Source organism: Pundamilia nyererei, unplaced genomic scaffold (assembly GCF_000239375.1).
Source record: "Pundamilia nyererei isolate P.nyererei 1_Seehausen unplaced genomic scaffold, PunNye1.0 scaffold00123, whole genome shotgun sequence".
Classification (NCBI taxonomy): domain Eukaryota; kingdom Metazoa; phylum Chordata; class Actinopteri; order Cichliformes; family Cichlidae; genus Pundamilia; species Pundamilia nyererei.
Window position 1 is genome coordinate 386,694 of NW_005187524.1, and position 16,457 is coordinate 403,150.

General features: G+C 39.8%; 2 protein-coding genes across 3 annotated transcripts; one reads left to right on the forward strand and one right to left on the reverse strand.

Moving 5' to 3' along the window:
- Window positions 1-185: 185 nt before the first annotated feature.
- Window positions 186-3,777, reverse strand: fcf1 (FCF1 rRNA-processing protein). Of its 2 annotated transcripts, none has more exons than XM_005742719.2 (8): window positions 3,668-3,777; window positions 3,271-3,335; window positions 3,088-3,159; window positions 2,850-2,998; window positions 2,647-2,719; window positions 2,462-2,549; window positions 826-920; window positions 186-685 (listed from the first exon to the last, which is right to left on the reverse strand). In XM_005742719.2, the coding sequence occupies exons 1-8, from the start codon at window positions 3,668-3,670 to the stop codon at window positions 637-639; spliced, it is 594 nt and encodes a 197-aa protein (XP_005742776.1). In that variant the 5' UTR covers window positions 3,671-3,777; the 3' UTR covers window positions 186-636. The 2 variants fall into 2 exon arrangements, with proteins under 2 accessions (XP_005742776.1, XP_005742777.1); XM_005742720.2 differs by lacking the exon at window positions 3,668-3,777 and adding an exon at window positions 3,437-3,644.
- Window positions 3,750-16,359, forward strand: arel1 (apoptosis resistant E3 ubiquitin protein ligase 1). Its single transcript, XM_005742718.1, has 22 exons — window positions 3,750-3,811; window positions 4,502-4,722; window positions 5,134-5,302; window positions 7,475-7,695; window positions 8,210-8,281; window positions 8,517-8,743; window positions 8,847-9,084; window positions 9,176-9,345; window positions 9,513-9,693; window positions 9,778-10,022; window positions 10,292-10,369; window positions 10,473-10,614; window positions 10,715-10,836; window positions 11,504-11,579; window positions 11,689-11,798; window positions 11,892-12,071; window positions 12,412-12,537; window positions 13,046-13,175; window positions 13,298-13,356; window positions 13,435-13,524; window positions 13,618-13,793; window positions 14,356-16,359. Exons 2-22 carry the CDS (start codon window positions 4,575-4,577, stop codon window positions 14,456-14,458), a joined length of 3,063 nt encoding a protein of 1,020 aa, XP_005742775.1. The 5' UTR covers window positions 3,750-3,811; window positions 4,502-4,574; the 3' UTR covers window positions 14,459-16,359.
- The last annotated feature ends 98 nt before the right edge of the window (window positions 16,360-16,457 follow it).

Consider the following 16,457-nt stretch of genomic DNA (forward strand, 5'->3'; position numbering starts at 1 on the left):
CTCCTCGTAAGCTGTCAACCTGAGGTCTGCTTTAGCTTATATTTCAATTTTCCAATTTAACAGTATACTACAAGTAGAAAATAAGGAAATGTACTTCTTGATTATAAAATGTCACATTACTGTTAAATTAGCTCTGAGTAAACATCACTTTACACATTTAACATGGAAAAATGAAAGACAGAAGATATTTCAATAACACGTTTATTCAATGGAAAAAAAATTGTAACAAAATGTTTCAAGAACAAATCACTCAATTAAATTATTTTGCAGTTTGAAATGTGATCAAATACACCCCATCCTCACTAAATGAAACTTCCATCCATTCAAGGCTTATCTAATCCAGCTGACACTGGGTGAGAGGAAGGATACACGCCAGACAGGTCACCAGCTTATCACAGGGGGTGATCATCACAATCATTCACACTCAAACTCACCCATACTGTCAAACCACAATCCCCAGTTAATGTGTTTGTTATATTAACCTAACATGTACGTGTCTCTGGACTGTACAAGGAAGCAGGAGTATCCAGAGAAAACAAAATAAACCTCAATCCTCAATATTTTTTAATACAAATGAAAGGAATAATCAACAAGAAACTTCAGTCTATTTACACTTCTTGGTCAGCTGTAGATACATTAAAATCTTGGAGCACCGTAGTCATCAGGCATCCGCTCGATGTTATACCTGTTTTTAGAATCAGAACAAATTGATTTCAAAGTTAGCAATAACATTATTTTAATTTTATATTTGAAAAACACTTGGAAAATAAAATAGCTACAATCAAAGCTGCCATATATTTTAATTAAAATGCAGAACCCTGCTACCTGTGGTTTGAGATGTACATGATGGGCACTCCAGGGATCTTCCTGACCCTTCTCTTCAGATCTCGGTCAACAGTGGCCAGGATGTAACACTTGTGCTGCGGAAATATTTTTACATAATTTACATCTCCCCTTAGCAACATAGCCAGCGTTAGAAGATGGACATTTATACACATCACAGTTACTATTTGGCAATTTGCCTTTTATCAGAGAACTGATCCAGAAAGCAGGATTAGTGTAAACTTTGAACTCTATCACACTCCTCTTCTTACTGACTGGTTTTCTTTAATAAACCTGAACTGCTTATTTGATTCCTTCTACAAATACACACATACATATATATTTTATCCTGTTTATTTACCAAAATTTTTAGTTTTTATGTTTTGTACCTCAGAAAATGTTTAATAAGATTGCCTTCTTTGCATATAATTTAGTTGCACTTTTGCTTTTGTATAATGACAAAGATTCTGAATATATGTGCTTTGATATCAAGGTATCCATAAAGGAAAATTCAAATCAAGAGTAAATAATAAAAGAGTGGAACACACAAAATAAAATGCAATTCATGGACTTTTTTCCCTTCCTGTTTTCTAATTAATTTGATCAGCCTCTTTTTATGTTGTTGTTTGTTTAAATACCACATATCACTAATATAATATACTCGGAACATATCACAACCTGAACTCAGAGTGATAACACAGAATTAACTGATCTAACTACAATCAGCTGTTCTGGAAACTGAGACTCTGAGGTGATTTTTGCACATGAGACCTGGACGATCTTGAGAAAAATCTGGTTTTAACTTTGTCTGAAAGTGTCCTTTCTCACATGTAGCACACAGCAAAACACTAATCGCTTCAGCTGGGTTCTCACTATTGGAACTACTCTGTTTAATTTCAGCCTGAGTACAGGGTAACCACTCGCCTCATCAAATCTGCAATCGGTGTCTGCAAAGTCAGACTTAAGAGATGCAGCATCATACCTATGTTTTATCATCTGTTTCTTCCTATCAGCAGATCAGACAGATAGACATTAGATATCTGACATTGCCATTTCCGGAAAGCTGACAATGAGCTGGCTAAACAACAACAGCTGATTATAAGCTAACATTATTCCAGCTACTGTTAGGCTAAAGTGTCCTAAAAATCAATTTTCCATCTGTTGAACAGTTTTATTACATTGTCACATTTTATGAAAGTTAATTCAGTAAGTTTCTAAGTCCAACAATGTTTGTTCCACTTCAAAGAAAGTCTTACTAACACCACTAACAGCGGCAAAAACCATCAGTGTCACTGTCATCAGACAGAAGTGAGCTCATATACTCATATCAGATTCCTTTCACAATATTTTATAGCGTTCTCACAGTAAATGCACAAGGACACCAGCTGAGGTAAACAGCAGACTGCAGCAGACAGCAGACCTTTTCTCTACATCCTTTACCTAATATCTTTGTTTAGGGAATAGCTGCAAAGACTCCACTCTAGAGAGTTTTGGAGTTGGTTACGTAGTTCCTTTATTTTCTGTGGTCAATTTTTAAGGCTACCTAATTGTGTTATCTTACTGTTCAGCTCTTGTGTGTGCTGACAAGCAAACAGCTGGTGCAAATAAATTAACACTGACATTTAATTGCATATATTACCTGTGTTACTCGTTGGACTAAACAGTCATCGGCATAAGTTCCCTTGTGTGTGCAAGGCAGACGCTCAAATCTTGGATCTTTTGCTATCCTACAAAAAATAAACGAGGTGAAGACTGTTTCAATAACAAACATAACTTTAAATGCATTCAAGTTTGAAACACTTATTTACATCAAGCAGCCTTTACCTGAGCGCAACTCTGTACTTCATTCCAAGCTTTTCAATCTCAGCCATTACACAGTCTGTAATATATGGTATACCTGGATAGGATGGAATTTATTTAAAAAATTAATATAAACTTTCTGTTTTATTGGATGCTGATATAAAACAAGTGACATACAGCAACTTTATTATTTTCATAAAAAATTCCCACTGAGCACTAATACTTACATTTGGCATAAAGGCAGTCCATCATAGACTGAACAATGTCCAGTTTGGCCTTGATGGAGAAGTTTATAAAGTTTGTGTCAACCAGAATGTGGTATGGTGGGCCAAGCTGAGTGTTGTATTGAAAAAAGAGGCACGATGGGTACTTAGTCCTGCACAAAAATCAAAGAAATGAAACCAAATTCATGATCAAACACTTTTTAACGATCCAATGCGTATTTCTGTTTCGTGGCTAACTTACACTTCTCTCTCCTTCAGCTGCGAAGGGTCTTTCTTCTTTTTCTCTTTTGCTTTGGCTCGGTCTGTCTCTTTTCTACAAAACAAACGATGAGTTGTGGCAGCTTTTTACGTGGGAAGTGGGTGAAGCAATGAACCACATGGCTCTAAATAAAGCAGAGACGCAGAAAGCACTGCCGAAACTTACATTCTTTGGTCCTTGAGACTGATCATTCTTTTCATCGCTGCATATCTCTTCGTTTTCTGCTTCCCCTGCATTGATGAAGCCCAAAATTGATCACAACCAACACTTAACAGCAGAAACTTCAACTGTGTTAATATCCAATTTCTCTAAATAGAGTGACAAAACCTACTCAAAACCTTTTGAAACGTTAACGCTCGTTAAAAAAGATACCGTTCACTGTTTAACCTTTAAAACGTCGCGACTAAAGATCCGATGTGGAAACATTGCATTAGCATTAGCATGTTAGCTTAACGGTAAATCTGCCAAAACCTTCTAACCTTCAAGTTAAAAAAAAAAGAAGTTATCTAACAACAATTGTTAAGTCGGTGATGTTACTCTGATACAGTGAGAAACTACGTACCATTTCAAATTTCAGTGACTGAACCCACAGACCGGCTACAAGTACGACTTGCTACCCTCGTGTTAGCAATGCGCAGACGTAATCAAAAATCGACGCCCGTTCTGCGCATTTTCCGGTGGCTACGCTAGCGCCTCGCAGACGAAGGTAACTGCAGTGTTTAATAATAGTTTGGCTATATTACAATATTGCATTTGTTCAGTTTTGTTTTGTGTAGTCGTGGTTTTGCAAAAGGCACCTGTGACGATATGCACCTTAATAACCATTTTGGGGCAGGCGACGAGATTTCTGAAAGGACGCTGACATTCAGGGCTAACTCTGCTAGCTGTTAGCGTTGTGTTGTCTGGTCGGAGTGCTACTGTAGCAGTTGTTAAGGGTAGCCTTCCCACTGTGTCAACAGACCAGAGAGAATTGATGATGTTGCAGTTAACCTTCCGAGGCTTTTGACCTTCCCAATAAATTCTAGTTAAGCTTTCTGTTTGAATATGTTATTTCTTTAGCTAGCAGATAGTGTGAAAACGTGCTGGCAGCTGAGCTAGCGAGACCAGAATGGTTATCAATATCTGTCATAATCAGTAGCTGCACTGTTGGCCTCTCATTGGATTTGACTTGCATATCTTTGACCCTGTTTGTCCTTACTAAAAGGTTTGTCAGAGCCTCGTTTTTCATACATATTTCAATGCCACGGGTTTCGTATTATTCTGGACATTTAAATATTCATGCTTTGTTGACAGAACAGTCTACAGCCGGGCTCCTTGGTGTTTCCATCTACTGCTTGTTTGAGCAACTTTTTCTTTAAAATCCCATCTGGCTAAACTCGTTTTTCCTCTGTTGTAGGAGATTTGAATAACTCGATGGTGTTTGGTGTTTGAGCACGGAGAAGTCTGAGTGAAGGCTGAAAGATGGTCTGATGGACCGCCGTTTCTTCCTGACCTTCCTCTTCTGCTCACTGTCGTGGATCTTTTTCTGGGAAGTGCGCTGGAAGAAAGGAAAAGAGAGTCAGATCGAGGAATGGCTCAAAGGACATAACCTCTCTCAATACAGAAACTTATTTGAAGGTCAGTGGATCACCTTTGACTTCAATCCTACCTGACCAAAACAATACAGACATTTAGCTGATTTCTTTTTCTTTTAAAGAGCAAGCTGATGTTAGTGATATGTGTGAGAAGACTTGAGTTTTTGCAGAAGTAACAGAGGCAAAAGTATCACTTTCAACTGGATTTACTATGGGTTTATTTCAGAGAGATTGCATTACCTCTAGGTTTGACTCTGATGATATTTTTGTTTTGATCAGTAAACATTCAGACTAAATTGATGCCAGTGGCATGCACATACAAACAGCACAGGCTTAAGCTTTCATTATAGTAGGTTTTAATGAGGATATAGACGTTTCGGGTCATTATACTGATGTGGATTTACTGGCAAGTATGAGTATTGGAGATTTTATATGCTGTTCATGTGCCATCCAGATGTACACACACTTGAGGAACTGAGTCTGAGTGTTCTTAGTCGTTTGGAAGAGGTGGTGAAGGAACAGCAGCGCTGGAGGGAGATTGCAGAGGCTCACATCCAGCTGCTCCGAGACTTTGCCTTCCAGGAGTGGCTTTGCTCCCAGAACCTGGAGCACTATTATCATACGTAAGCAATGAAAAGTCTTAACTTGAACATTTCTACTAATCTGGTATGAGCAGCAACCCTTTGATGTAATCAATTACTTTTTGCCTTGTCATAAATATAGATTATTCCAGGTGATTTCTAAGATTTTGTTAATTTTTTTTAACGCTTTTTAAGTTGTTTCATGTTGGTTAACACACACTAGGGGCGATCGTGGCTCAAGAGTTGGGAGTTCGCCTTGTAATCGGAAGGTTGCAGGTTCGAGCCCCGGATTGGACAGTCTTGGTCGTTGTGTCCTTGGGCAAGACACTTCACCCGTTGCCTACTGGTGGTGGTCAGAGGGCCCGGTGGCGCCAGTGTCCGGCAGCCTCGCCTCTGTCAGTGCGCCCCAGGGTGGCTGTGGCTACAATGTAGCTGCCATCACCAGTGTGTGAATGTGTGTGTGAATGGGTGGATGACTGGATATGTAAAGCGCTTTGGGGTCCTTAGGGACCAGTAAAGCGCTATATAAATACAGGCCATTTACCATTTATGTCCACTTGAGGGCACCCTCTCCATTCACGGCTAGCGGAGTCTGCTGACACTGAGCTGTGTAGGCTGCAGTGTTTTGGAGGGTCACTGCAGTAAAAAGCATTCTTTAGAGACTGCATTTGTGAGACCCTGCAGTAATGCAGATGTTTCTGTATATGTGTTGGGTGCTTTATTCTGATTCAAACAGAACCAGCTATGATTAGTATTAGTTATTGCGCTATCAAAACAATAAGTGTGCTGGGATTCTTTTTTGAGTAAACTTTTATGTTTCTAGAAGTCAGCTTTGTTTCGGAAACATGGAAAATCCTGTTTGTTAGGAAGATTCCTGACATTTTTAGTGGGATACAGTGTCACATTTCTGAAGGTCATGGCTGCAACACTATAGCTGCCTCCACTGCTGTTGGCTTTTATGTAAGCCTTCATTGCCCACATCATTTTTTTCTGTGCTTTTGGTTCAGTAAAGAACTGAAAAAGCCAAAGTTAATTATTAATTTTTTTAAAATCAAAATATAGTGTAAGTGGGGATTTAAAGTTGCTTTTAGTATTAGTTGTACCATTATTGTCAGTATGTACATATTAAACTGAGACAGCATCGCGCATGCTGATTAACAAAGGATAGAAAAGGCAGTCTTACAGTTGATTTGATTTTAGTTATTCAGATAATATTTTATACTAATCTCTATTTTTGCCCATAAAGATCATGCTGTGAAAGCGTAATTAGAAAGTGCACTTTATTGATCCCCGTGGGGAAATTCCTCTCTGCATTTAACCCATTCACTCAGTGAAGCAGTGGGCAGCCACTGGGCGCCCGGGGAGCAGTGTGTAGGGACGGTACCTTGCTCAGGGGTACCTCAGGGTAGCTGTTCAGGGGAATCAAACCCCCGACCTTCCAGTCATGGGGCCACCACTCTGAGCTATCCCTTTTCCCTGCATGATCTCGGTGTCAGCTGACACAGAGACAGTATGAACATTTGTTTTAGAGGATTAAAGGTCTTCTTTGTATTTATTAATACACTGTATTTATCCAGTCCATTGTTGCTGATCTGATTTCGAGCTAATGTTGTCAGGAAGGTTTTATAGGATGCCTCTAGCTAGTAAAAATATGTATGAGGGATCATTTGTGCCAGATGCAATTAGTGATGCTGTGATGTTTTTTCTGAAGTTTTCTGTTGTATATTTATTAATGTGTGCTGATAATTATCAGTATATTTATTTATTATTGATTTGTGACTTGGTGAACCAAAGATGATTTTCCATTAATCTGGACAGTAGCGTTATTATAATTCTAATAATCTTTTGCTGTTGGCTCATCCAGTATTTTCCTCCTCCATGTACACCACAGGAATTAGATTTTTTTTTTTTTCCCTCAATTTATTTTATTTATTTTGAAAAAGGCTTGTTGGAACATGTCATCCGATGTAGCTTTTGCAATACTGGAGTAGTTTAGGAGATAAGATTGAGGCTCCTGGCCTGAATTGTACTTAAACCAGATTTTGTTAAGCATGCCGGACGGGTTGTGTGTGTGGCTGGAACTGCATTCTTGTTTAACAGACCTTGAGTTAGTTAGGTTTCAGTCCCGAAGCCTAAAAGAAAGGTGGTTGCTTAATGCTAGATTCATTTCTATTACCTGCTTGACATACTTTCACTTTTTGTTTTACACTGCAGACTGAAGACCTTGGGTTGTATGAATTTGGATGACCTCTCTCAGTTTGACAGTCAGCTGCAGCTTTCTTTAGCTGCCTGGGGCTACTACTACGAAGACTACATAAAGTTGTCTACAGGCATCAAGATCCTCCAGACCTCCAGGGGGAGTCGTGACCAGGACTACGAGATCCGGCTGGTGCACAGCCTCGCTGAGAGACGTCTGAATGAGAAGTGGTCATTTGGTGAGACCCTGATCACGTTTTTATTGTTGCCTTTAAAGAATGTTAGTTGTGGTTGCGTTCCCCAGCTGCAAAGTATCAACAGGCATTCAGATACAACATATAAACCGAAGTACTGTTTGCTTAGTCTTTTCAAGGGTTTTCGCAAATGTTACTCAAAGAAGCATAGATCATTTGAAAGCAGCTCAAATTCTCTAATGGAGAAGTTATGTGTTACTTCATCTGTCTGACAACAAAACAACTCTCTACCTTACCAGCTTTCCTGTTGTTTAACAGGGTGTGGTTTTTCATACTAAAGGACAAAGCTGGACATTTTTGTCACACCCTTTCTTTGCATTTGATTTAAAAATAAATTTAGTGGTATCGAAGACCTACCGAATTTACATAATAGGAAAACTATGTGCTAGAGACAAAGGAAAGTGCAAGCATTGACACGGACTCTGCAGACAAGGAAGAGGAAGTGAGTAGTTTCTACAATTGACGTAATCAATAGTGCATTGTGTTACTGTCTTCTCAGCGGGAGCTCTCATATTTGGCTGTAGTGTGGCACTGTGCTTCTTGATAAGGGACCTCATGTTTTACGTGATTGGTGAGTACAACATTATCTGGTAGTGTAAGAGTTGATATGGTTGGTGTTTACTTGTATGTGACTGATTTTTATTCCTGCTCACACTTTGGCTTTAGTTGGTGCTGCTGTTTTTTTTTTGTTTTGTTTTTTAAATAGTTGGTGATGAAACGTTGCTTAAACTTTAGTTATTTTAATACTGAAATGTTTTTTGCAAACATGAGTTCCAACTCTTGTGCTTCTTTCCTTCTCGTGGCAGGTGGAATTACTGTTTCCATCATAGCGTTTGTCTTTACCATCAAGTTCCTCTGTGAGCTTGCGGCAAGGGTGGTCAGCTTCCTGCAGAATGAGGATCCAGGGCGACGCGGTGATCGTAGCATCTACGACTATGTCCGGGGAAACTACCTGGACCCACGTTCCTGCAAAGTGTCGTGGGACTGGAAGGAACCACAGGAAGTGGGACAGACTATGAGTTTCAGAGTCCAGGTCACACTAGATTCTAGATGTTGAGAACGGAAAAAGAGATGATAATAAAATCTCATTTCAGTATTAAATGACACTTTTTATTTTTCTATTTTCGCCTTTTCAGCTGTTCTATAAGAATGGTCAGCCTTTCCCAGCACATCGGCCTGTGGGGCTGAGGGTCAACATTACCCACATTGAACTGGCCCTGGACATCCCTGTCACACAGGAAGTCCTGCAAGACCCAGAGTCCAATGTAGTCAAAGTGGCTTTTACAGTACGCAAGGCTGGACGCTATGAGGTTGCAGTCAAGCTGGGTGGACTGAATGTGGCCTATAGCCCTTATTACAAGATATTCCAGCCAGGTAGATGCATAAAATGTTTTCATGCAGTTTACATGTCAAAACAAAGTCTTTATTTTGGATGACTATATTTCTGTTCTCTTTTTCACTTCAGGTACAGTTGTTCCATCCAAAACCAAGATAGCCTACCATTTCTCCACCCTGGTGCTAACAAACGGACAGCGGCACACTTTACAAATTGAGCCCAGAGACGAGTATGGAAACCCTACTAGTAACTCCACATCTCTGACAGATGAAGCAAACTACAGTGTCCATGTGCACTCTGTAAGCGAGTGAAACTCCTGTTCTTTTACCCATTAAACTGAGATTATTTTCTTGATGATGACTAGTATAAAACCTAGGATTAGTTTTTATTCTTAAGTTGCACAATTGCACAACCATTAGCTTTAGAACTAAGCTTGGATTCATTTGTAGTCTTTCTGCTCTTTCAGCTAGGCACAGCAGACGATGACAGTCTGGAGGGCCTCTACAGCAAATCTGTTTCAGTCAACAAGCAGCAGTGCCAGGTCCTGTTGAGACTGACCCTGAAGAAGACTGGTTGTTTCAGGGCTCGCATCTCCTACAAGGATCAGCCGCTCAGCAATGGGGAATTTGACATAATTGTTCTCAGTGGTGAGCAGCTTGTACGTGCTGAAGAGAAATGTATTAGCTACTGTTTTCATAGCCTAATGCTCCTCTTTGCATGTCACATTGCAGAGAATGAAAAGGCCTGCGTGGAGAAGAATGTATCCACTCCTGGCATAAGCATCTACTTTGAGGCATACCTTTACAGCAGTGGGAACTACAGCAGTTCATCGTGGCAGTTACCAGCCTCCTCTTTGTTGGCTCCCCAGAGGAGGCCCTCCATGGGAGAAGAGGAGGATGAACATGACTCTCCTGTGGAGGGACAACCTGAGAAGGTCAAGAAACCAAAAAAGGTCTACTGTTACATATCGCCAAAGGTAAGTGACCGGTGGCAATATAATGGTTAGGTATTGGAACCAGAATCACCTTTACTGTCCTCGTCCTCTAGATCAGTGCCCACATACATACAGACCTATTTACACAAAAGCTTTAATACCTGGATTATATTTTATGAAGTAATAATTGAAACACTTCAGTTGTTCTTGTATGCTTATTGTCTCTTCCAATTTATTTATTTTAAATTCAGAGATTTTAAAACTGCCGGTATGAAAATATGAGGGCATTGAACCTGAGTTTTTTCAAACAGCAATTATCCGTGAAGGAATTCTACCTGAAAATTATTCCATGGCGCCTTTTCACCTTTCGAGTATGTCCAGGAACAAAGGTAAGCAGAACTAATGTTAGACAATCCTGGAGAATCGGTATATATATTTTTAGATCGCTTTGTTTTATACGTGGTTAATGTTTAATTGCATTATTTTCTTTAGTTTACCTATTATGGTCCTGACCCAGTTCACAAGTACCTAACTCTAGTAGTGGATGATGGGATACAGCCTCCTGTGGAGCTAAGCTGCAAGGATAGGAACATCATGGCTGCCACCTTCATTCGCTTCCTGCACAAGAATATTGGTTTGTTTGAGTGGAACGCCGTTACTTTTGCACGATCTGCACTTAGCAAATACCGTCTCTTTGGAAAACTGTAGTAGTAATTTAATAATGTTGTTTTTAGGCGGCTCTGAAACGTTCCAAGACAAGGTGAATTTCTTTCAGCGTGAACTCAGGCACATCCATTCCAAGAGACCTCGCACCAAGACCTGCCTAAAAGTCAGCCGACACGCCATTCTGGATTCAGTAAGTCTTACGCCGTATGTTATTCTTTCTAGTGGAAAAGCAGAAGAATAGACATAATTTGTCTAATCCAGTGTGTAATATGTGGTATGTAATTTAGTTCTCCAAAACAGTGCACCAGAATGACGTTAAGCATTAAAGTCCGAGGTTTATTAACAAAAACATTTATTACCAATGTTTTCTAATTTATAAAAAAAAAAAAGGTTTAGAGGAAAGCCTTTTTAAATATCAGCTCACATGTCACTCTGACCTTTTTCCAAAATGTTTTTTCTATGATGCCAAACACGGTGAAACAGTGCTCCCTTTTGTCTGTGTGTGTGTGTAGTACACATGTCTGATATATTCCTGCATAAGAGTTGAACTTGGCAGGAGTTACAGGATTTTGCATTAACCAAATGGCGCGTGTTAATCTGAGGCATGATTTCACCATCTGAGTATGAGCCCCACACACACACACACACACACACACACACACGTCAGTCCTCTGAGATTTCAGTTTCCAAGTGTTTTTTGCTTTACATTTAGGACGTTCTATTTACTCTAATCAGATTTATTGTTTTATTTTTTTTATTATAAGCTATGTTTTAAGACCACAGGTGTAATCATAACAGTGACGTGACCATTATGATCATATAGACTGTTTCAATTGTCGTTTTTGTTCTTTGTTCAGTCATTGAAGGCCACGAGGAACTTCTCAGTGTCTGACTGGAGTAAAAACTTTGAGGTCGTGTTTCAGGACGAGGAAGGTAAACGCACAATCAACACGAGGCCTATTGGAGAAATGACATTTTGCCTCAAGCACTTCACTTAAAATCAGAAAAGGATTTAAGGTGCGTTAAAATCTTTCCTCTGCAGCTCTGGACTGGGGCGGTCCACGCAGGGAGTGGTTTGAACTGATTTGCAAGACCCTCTTTGACACATCGAATCAATTGTTCACCCGCTTCAGTGACAACAACCAGGGCCTTGTGAGTTTCTGTTTTCAACCCTTTGTATGTTCTGTATACACCATCAACACTTAGTTTTGAAACTCACAGAGAGTATTCGTCTTCATTTTCCAGGTACACCCAAATCCCGAGAGGCCACCCCACTTGCGCCTAAAGATGTATGAGTTTGCGGGTCGCGTTGTAGGGAAATGTCTGTATGAGTCTGCTCTGGGTGGAGCCTACAAACAGCTGGTTCGAGCTCGCTTTACACGTTCCTTCTTGGCCCAAATCATTGGCCTGAGAATGAACTACAAGGTATGGAACGCAGTGCATTCCAATTAAAGAGACACTTTGCTCAGAAGTTGGAAGGTCACATCTCTATTGTTTATCCTCTAGTGTCAACTGTTCTATCTCATCACTTAAACATTCCTGACAAAGCCAAGAAACCTCATTTCTTTCTTGGCATTATTTATTTAACAGAAAACTACCCAATGTGTTTGGCTGTTTATCCAAATAACTTCGCCTTCAAAGTTGAGAACTCCAGTCCACCCAGTCATCTTTTTATCCTTCCCTGCTAGAAGATGAAGTACCGTGTTTATTTAAAAATTTAATAAAAATTTTTTCCCTGGGTTTTCGTTTGGTTTTCCACATGCAGTACTTTGAGACGGACGACCAGGAGTTCTACAAAACTAAAGTGTGCTTCATCCTAAACAATGACGTGAGTGAAATGGACCTGGTGTTTGCCGAGGAGAAGTATAGCAAGTCGGGACAGCTGGAGAAGGTGAGGCAACACTTTGGAAAGGAACCTCCCCTTATTTTATTTTATTTTATTTTTTTAAGTACTGATGTAGGAGATCCCAGGAGATCGAAGCAGTAAACCAAGCAAAACAAACCATATTGCTTGTTTGGCTAGAGCCTCAATTTTTCTTAAAAGAGGAAGAGTGGTGAGTTTATATAAAAGGATGGACGAGTAGAGTTTGGCATTCTTTATAAACTTTGTTGTTCACTTGTAAAATATCACCCAAATAGCTGGCTGCATAAATCTGTGATGAAACAGAGCTCAGACTCGCAGATTTTTAATTAAATAACGACGTTACTTCATCAAATTGTTTCTTTAACATTAAAATGAATTGCCCAAATATTTATAAATTAGCTGAGAAGTAATGTGACATTTTTCAACAGGGTTTCTGGTCTTATATGTACTAATTCTTTCCTCTGGTTCTTGCTGTTACTTGCCAGTTTTCAACATACCTTAAATGTCATTTTCACCCCGTCGTCCTCTCTTCCAGGTGGTGGAGCTTATATCCGGTGGAGCTCAAATTGCTGTGACCAATGAAAACAAGATGCATTATCTTAACCTGCTGGCCCAGTATAGACTGGCCAGTCAGGTAAGAGATGAGGTGGAACATTTCCTTAAAGGTAAGGAAATGAAGCTAGCACACAGCTGCATTTTTGCATTTGTATTTTTCTTGCCAGTTCCTCTCATCTGAGATCTCTGGTAATGTGCACATAATTGGTGCATTTTTCCTGATCAATTGCAGGTTTGAATGAACTGGTTCCAGAAAACCTGCTAGCCATATTTGATGAGAACGAGTTGGAGGTATGTGCGATGTATTGTAATGAAGTCCTGCTGACATTTTAATCAACACCGGATATTTATGGATTTTTGTGCTTCTAGCTGCTGATGTGTGGCACTGGTGACATAAACGTACAGGACTTCAAGGCCCACGCTGTGATTGTTGGTGGATCATGGCACTTCCGAGAGAAGGTACGTCACGGACGCTTTTCTTATCTTGCCTGCTTCCCTAGCAGCTGGTGGAAATGTCTGATCTTGTTTGCTTTTCCTTTTTCCTTCCCTCAGGTGATGAAGTGGTTCTGGGCGGTGGTGTCCAGCTTCACGCAGGAAGAACTGGCTCGTCTTCTGCAGTTCACCACTGGCTCCTCTCAGCTACCCCACGGCGGGTTCAACACTCTTTGCCCCTCGTTCCAGATCATCGCTGCCCCCACACATAGCACTTTGCCCACTGCACACACCTGGTGAGTAGAAGCACACATACTGAGAAAAAAAAACATGCCTCAACAGTGCTGCTATGTGTTTTTCTGACTGCTGCCAAATCCTGCATCATGTCTAAAACCAACAGTCTTCTCACTGATGATATAAACCTTTAAGACCAGATCACACGTACAGTAAAAATCTTTAATTGTACAAAAAAAATGTTATTCAAACGGGAGAAAATAGCACATTTCTGTGGAATAGCTTCAGTGGCTTATTTATACATACTAATGAGTTTTTTATGGCAGCAACAGGATGGCATACATGGGACTGAGTCAAAATAAACTGTGTGAGAGAGTGAAAAAAAATCCCCACTGCAACACCATGGCTCACTGATATGTTTTTAATAGTTGTTGGAAACAATAGAGCTCTGTGATGGTGTGTTTTGCTGTATCACGTCTGGAAATGTTTAAAATCATTTCCGTTTTTGGTTTTTTAATTTGATTTTTTTTTTCTCTATACATAAGAAATAATGTAATATCAGCCCGTTCTCCTTTTCAAATCAACAATAGTTCAACCACATGCTGACTCTCTGTGTCTGTCTAGTTTTAACCAGCTGTGCCTCCCTACCTACGACTCCTACGAGGAGCTGCACAAGATGCTGAAGCTGGCCATCAGCGAGGGCAGTGAGGGTTTTGGCATGCTCTGACTCTTCCATCAACTGGCACTGTGGTTTCACACATACAAGAGACCAGCACTGCTCCACTGCCCTGGTTTCCTGCATTCGTTCACATTTATCGGGTGGACTTGTTGGCACTCTCACCCTCTCTAATAAATACCCTCTCTCAAGATGAGCGAGCGTTTCAGGAAGTCCCAGGAGGCTGTAGTGAATCTCGTATGAACTCTAGTGCTACTGTATATAAAATATTCCACTTTTGTATAAGGAAAAAAAGACAAAAATGACAAAATTCCAACTGCTGAAAAAGGGTGTTGGACAGTTTTTATTTCCTGATGCTAAAGTTTGCTTAGTTTTATATGCTTGAGAGACGAGTAATACTAGAGCAAAAGCCTTGAGTATAACTGTATAACTGCTTCTTTGGCATTTTGCAAACTGAGGAACACTTAAGTGCAACAGCAGCCTACATGTGACGTGGGTGACACGTGCATCTACAGCACTTTGGCCTTAATCGATCAGGGACTGATGTGTGTATGTAAATATTATAATATCACTCTTTAATTTGTACATACTAGCGCGTATACAAATGTTTTCATCTTGTTACTTTTTGATTTAATATTTAAGGAGAAGGGATTTACTTTGCTGTTGCACGTCTGATGGGTTGAGATTTAATATAATTTCTACAAGTTGTTGTTTTGTTTTTTCTATCTGAGCAGAAGTGGTTTTAAAAGGAGCCAAGTGATATTGTTTCTATATTTACATTTTAACTTATTGTGTCTTGAAGGTAAAGTTTCTGTTGTCCCTTAATCTTTGTTTTTATGTTTTATAAACCCGCCTTATTCATGCCCTTTGCCTCTGATTGTATCCCGGGAGGTGCGTAGGTGAGAGAAACATACTCAACAATAGTAGGTGATAGTCATGTTATGATTTTTCTCTTATCACATGCAGAGGTTACTGTGGATGTGAAAGCTGTTTGGGTGTTGGAGGGCTGAGCCCTTGTATAACATTTTGTTATAAAATGCTTTTGACTGACTCATTCACAGCCTTTCATGGGTTTACCTCAGAATCTCCTTTGCCACCTATGCATCCTCTGACACAGGTGTGTGTTTTCATGCACATGCATGGCAAACGTGCATACGGTTTGTTCATAGTTGCCTCCTTCCAGCCCTGACTGTACAACCTTTAGCCATATGCTCCATCATCCTGTAAGCTGAGCAAAGCATCTTTGAACAATAAGCCCTGTTTGTTATATTGTTGTAAAACTATTTATTTTTATTGCTGTTAGTTTTGTTGATATCCTGAGCCAACAGAAGTGTTTCCTTGTTTATTTGTTTGTTTTATGAAGTTTTTTTCTTATTTATTAGCACTTCCTTTTGTGTTGCAGAGTTTACATGGTCATTGGCCAATTTGGAGAAGTCTGCTGACAGCTTGTAGAGCATTTAGGAAAAGTGATGTTTACTCATAGCAAACAGAAAATGTTAATCGGTAATGATTCTTCTTAGTAGTGTTTTGATTAGTTTTGCCCCGTAAGCAGTCAAATTTGACTCAAGAGATTGAACTTAGTAAATGGCAAAGAAATCCCATTTTGACAGTAGGTGTTGGATTTATTTGCATTGGCTCCTCAGTGCCAATCGACTGTCAGAGCTTTAGCTGATCTTACAGTGTTAAAGAAGTTTGAAGGTTTAGGCGCTCGTGTTTGTTTGGGTTGTGCAATGTTGACCTGACCTTCAGCACCAGTACCAAAAGCTGACATCATATTTATCCAGCACAAAGCGTAAGCATTACTTGTACGACTTGATCAGTGTAAACAAGTATAACTGAGTTCTGTCCTGTAATTTTATGTTGCTTAATGTTTTGCTCTTCATGATCATTTACTACGGTTTTCTGTTTAGATGCTTTTTGGATCAGATGGCCTGAGTGTGATTTTTAGCGATTTAGATGTTGTGAAATATTTGCCTATGAAGTTGAAGATGGGTGGGGTCCGGGGGGGAGGGTGGGGGTAATTTTTTCCTTTTACTTCTTTGTTTTTGTT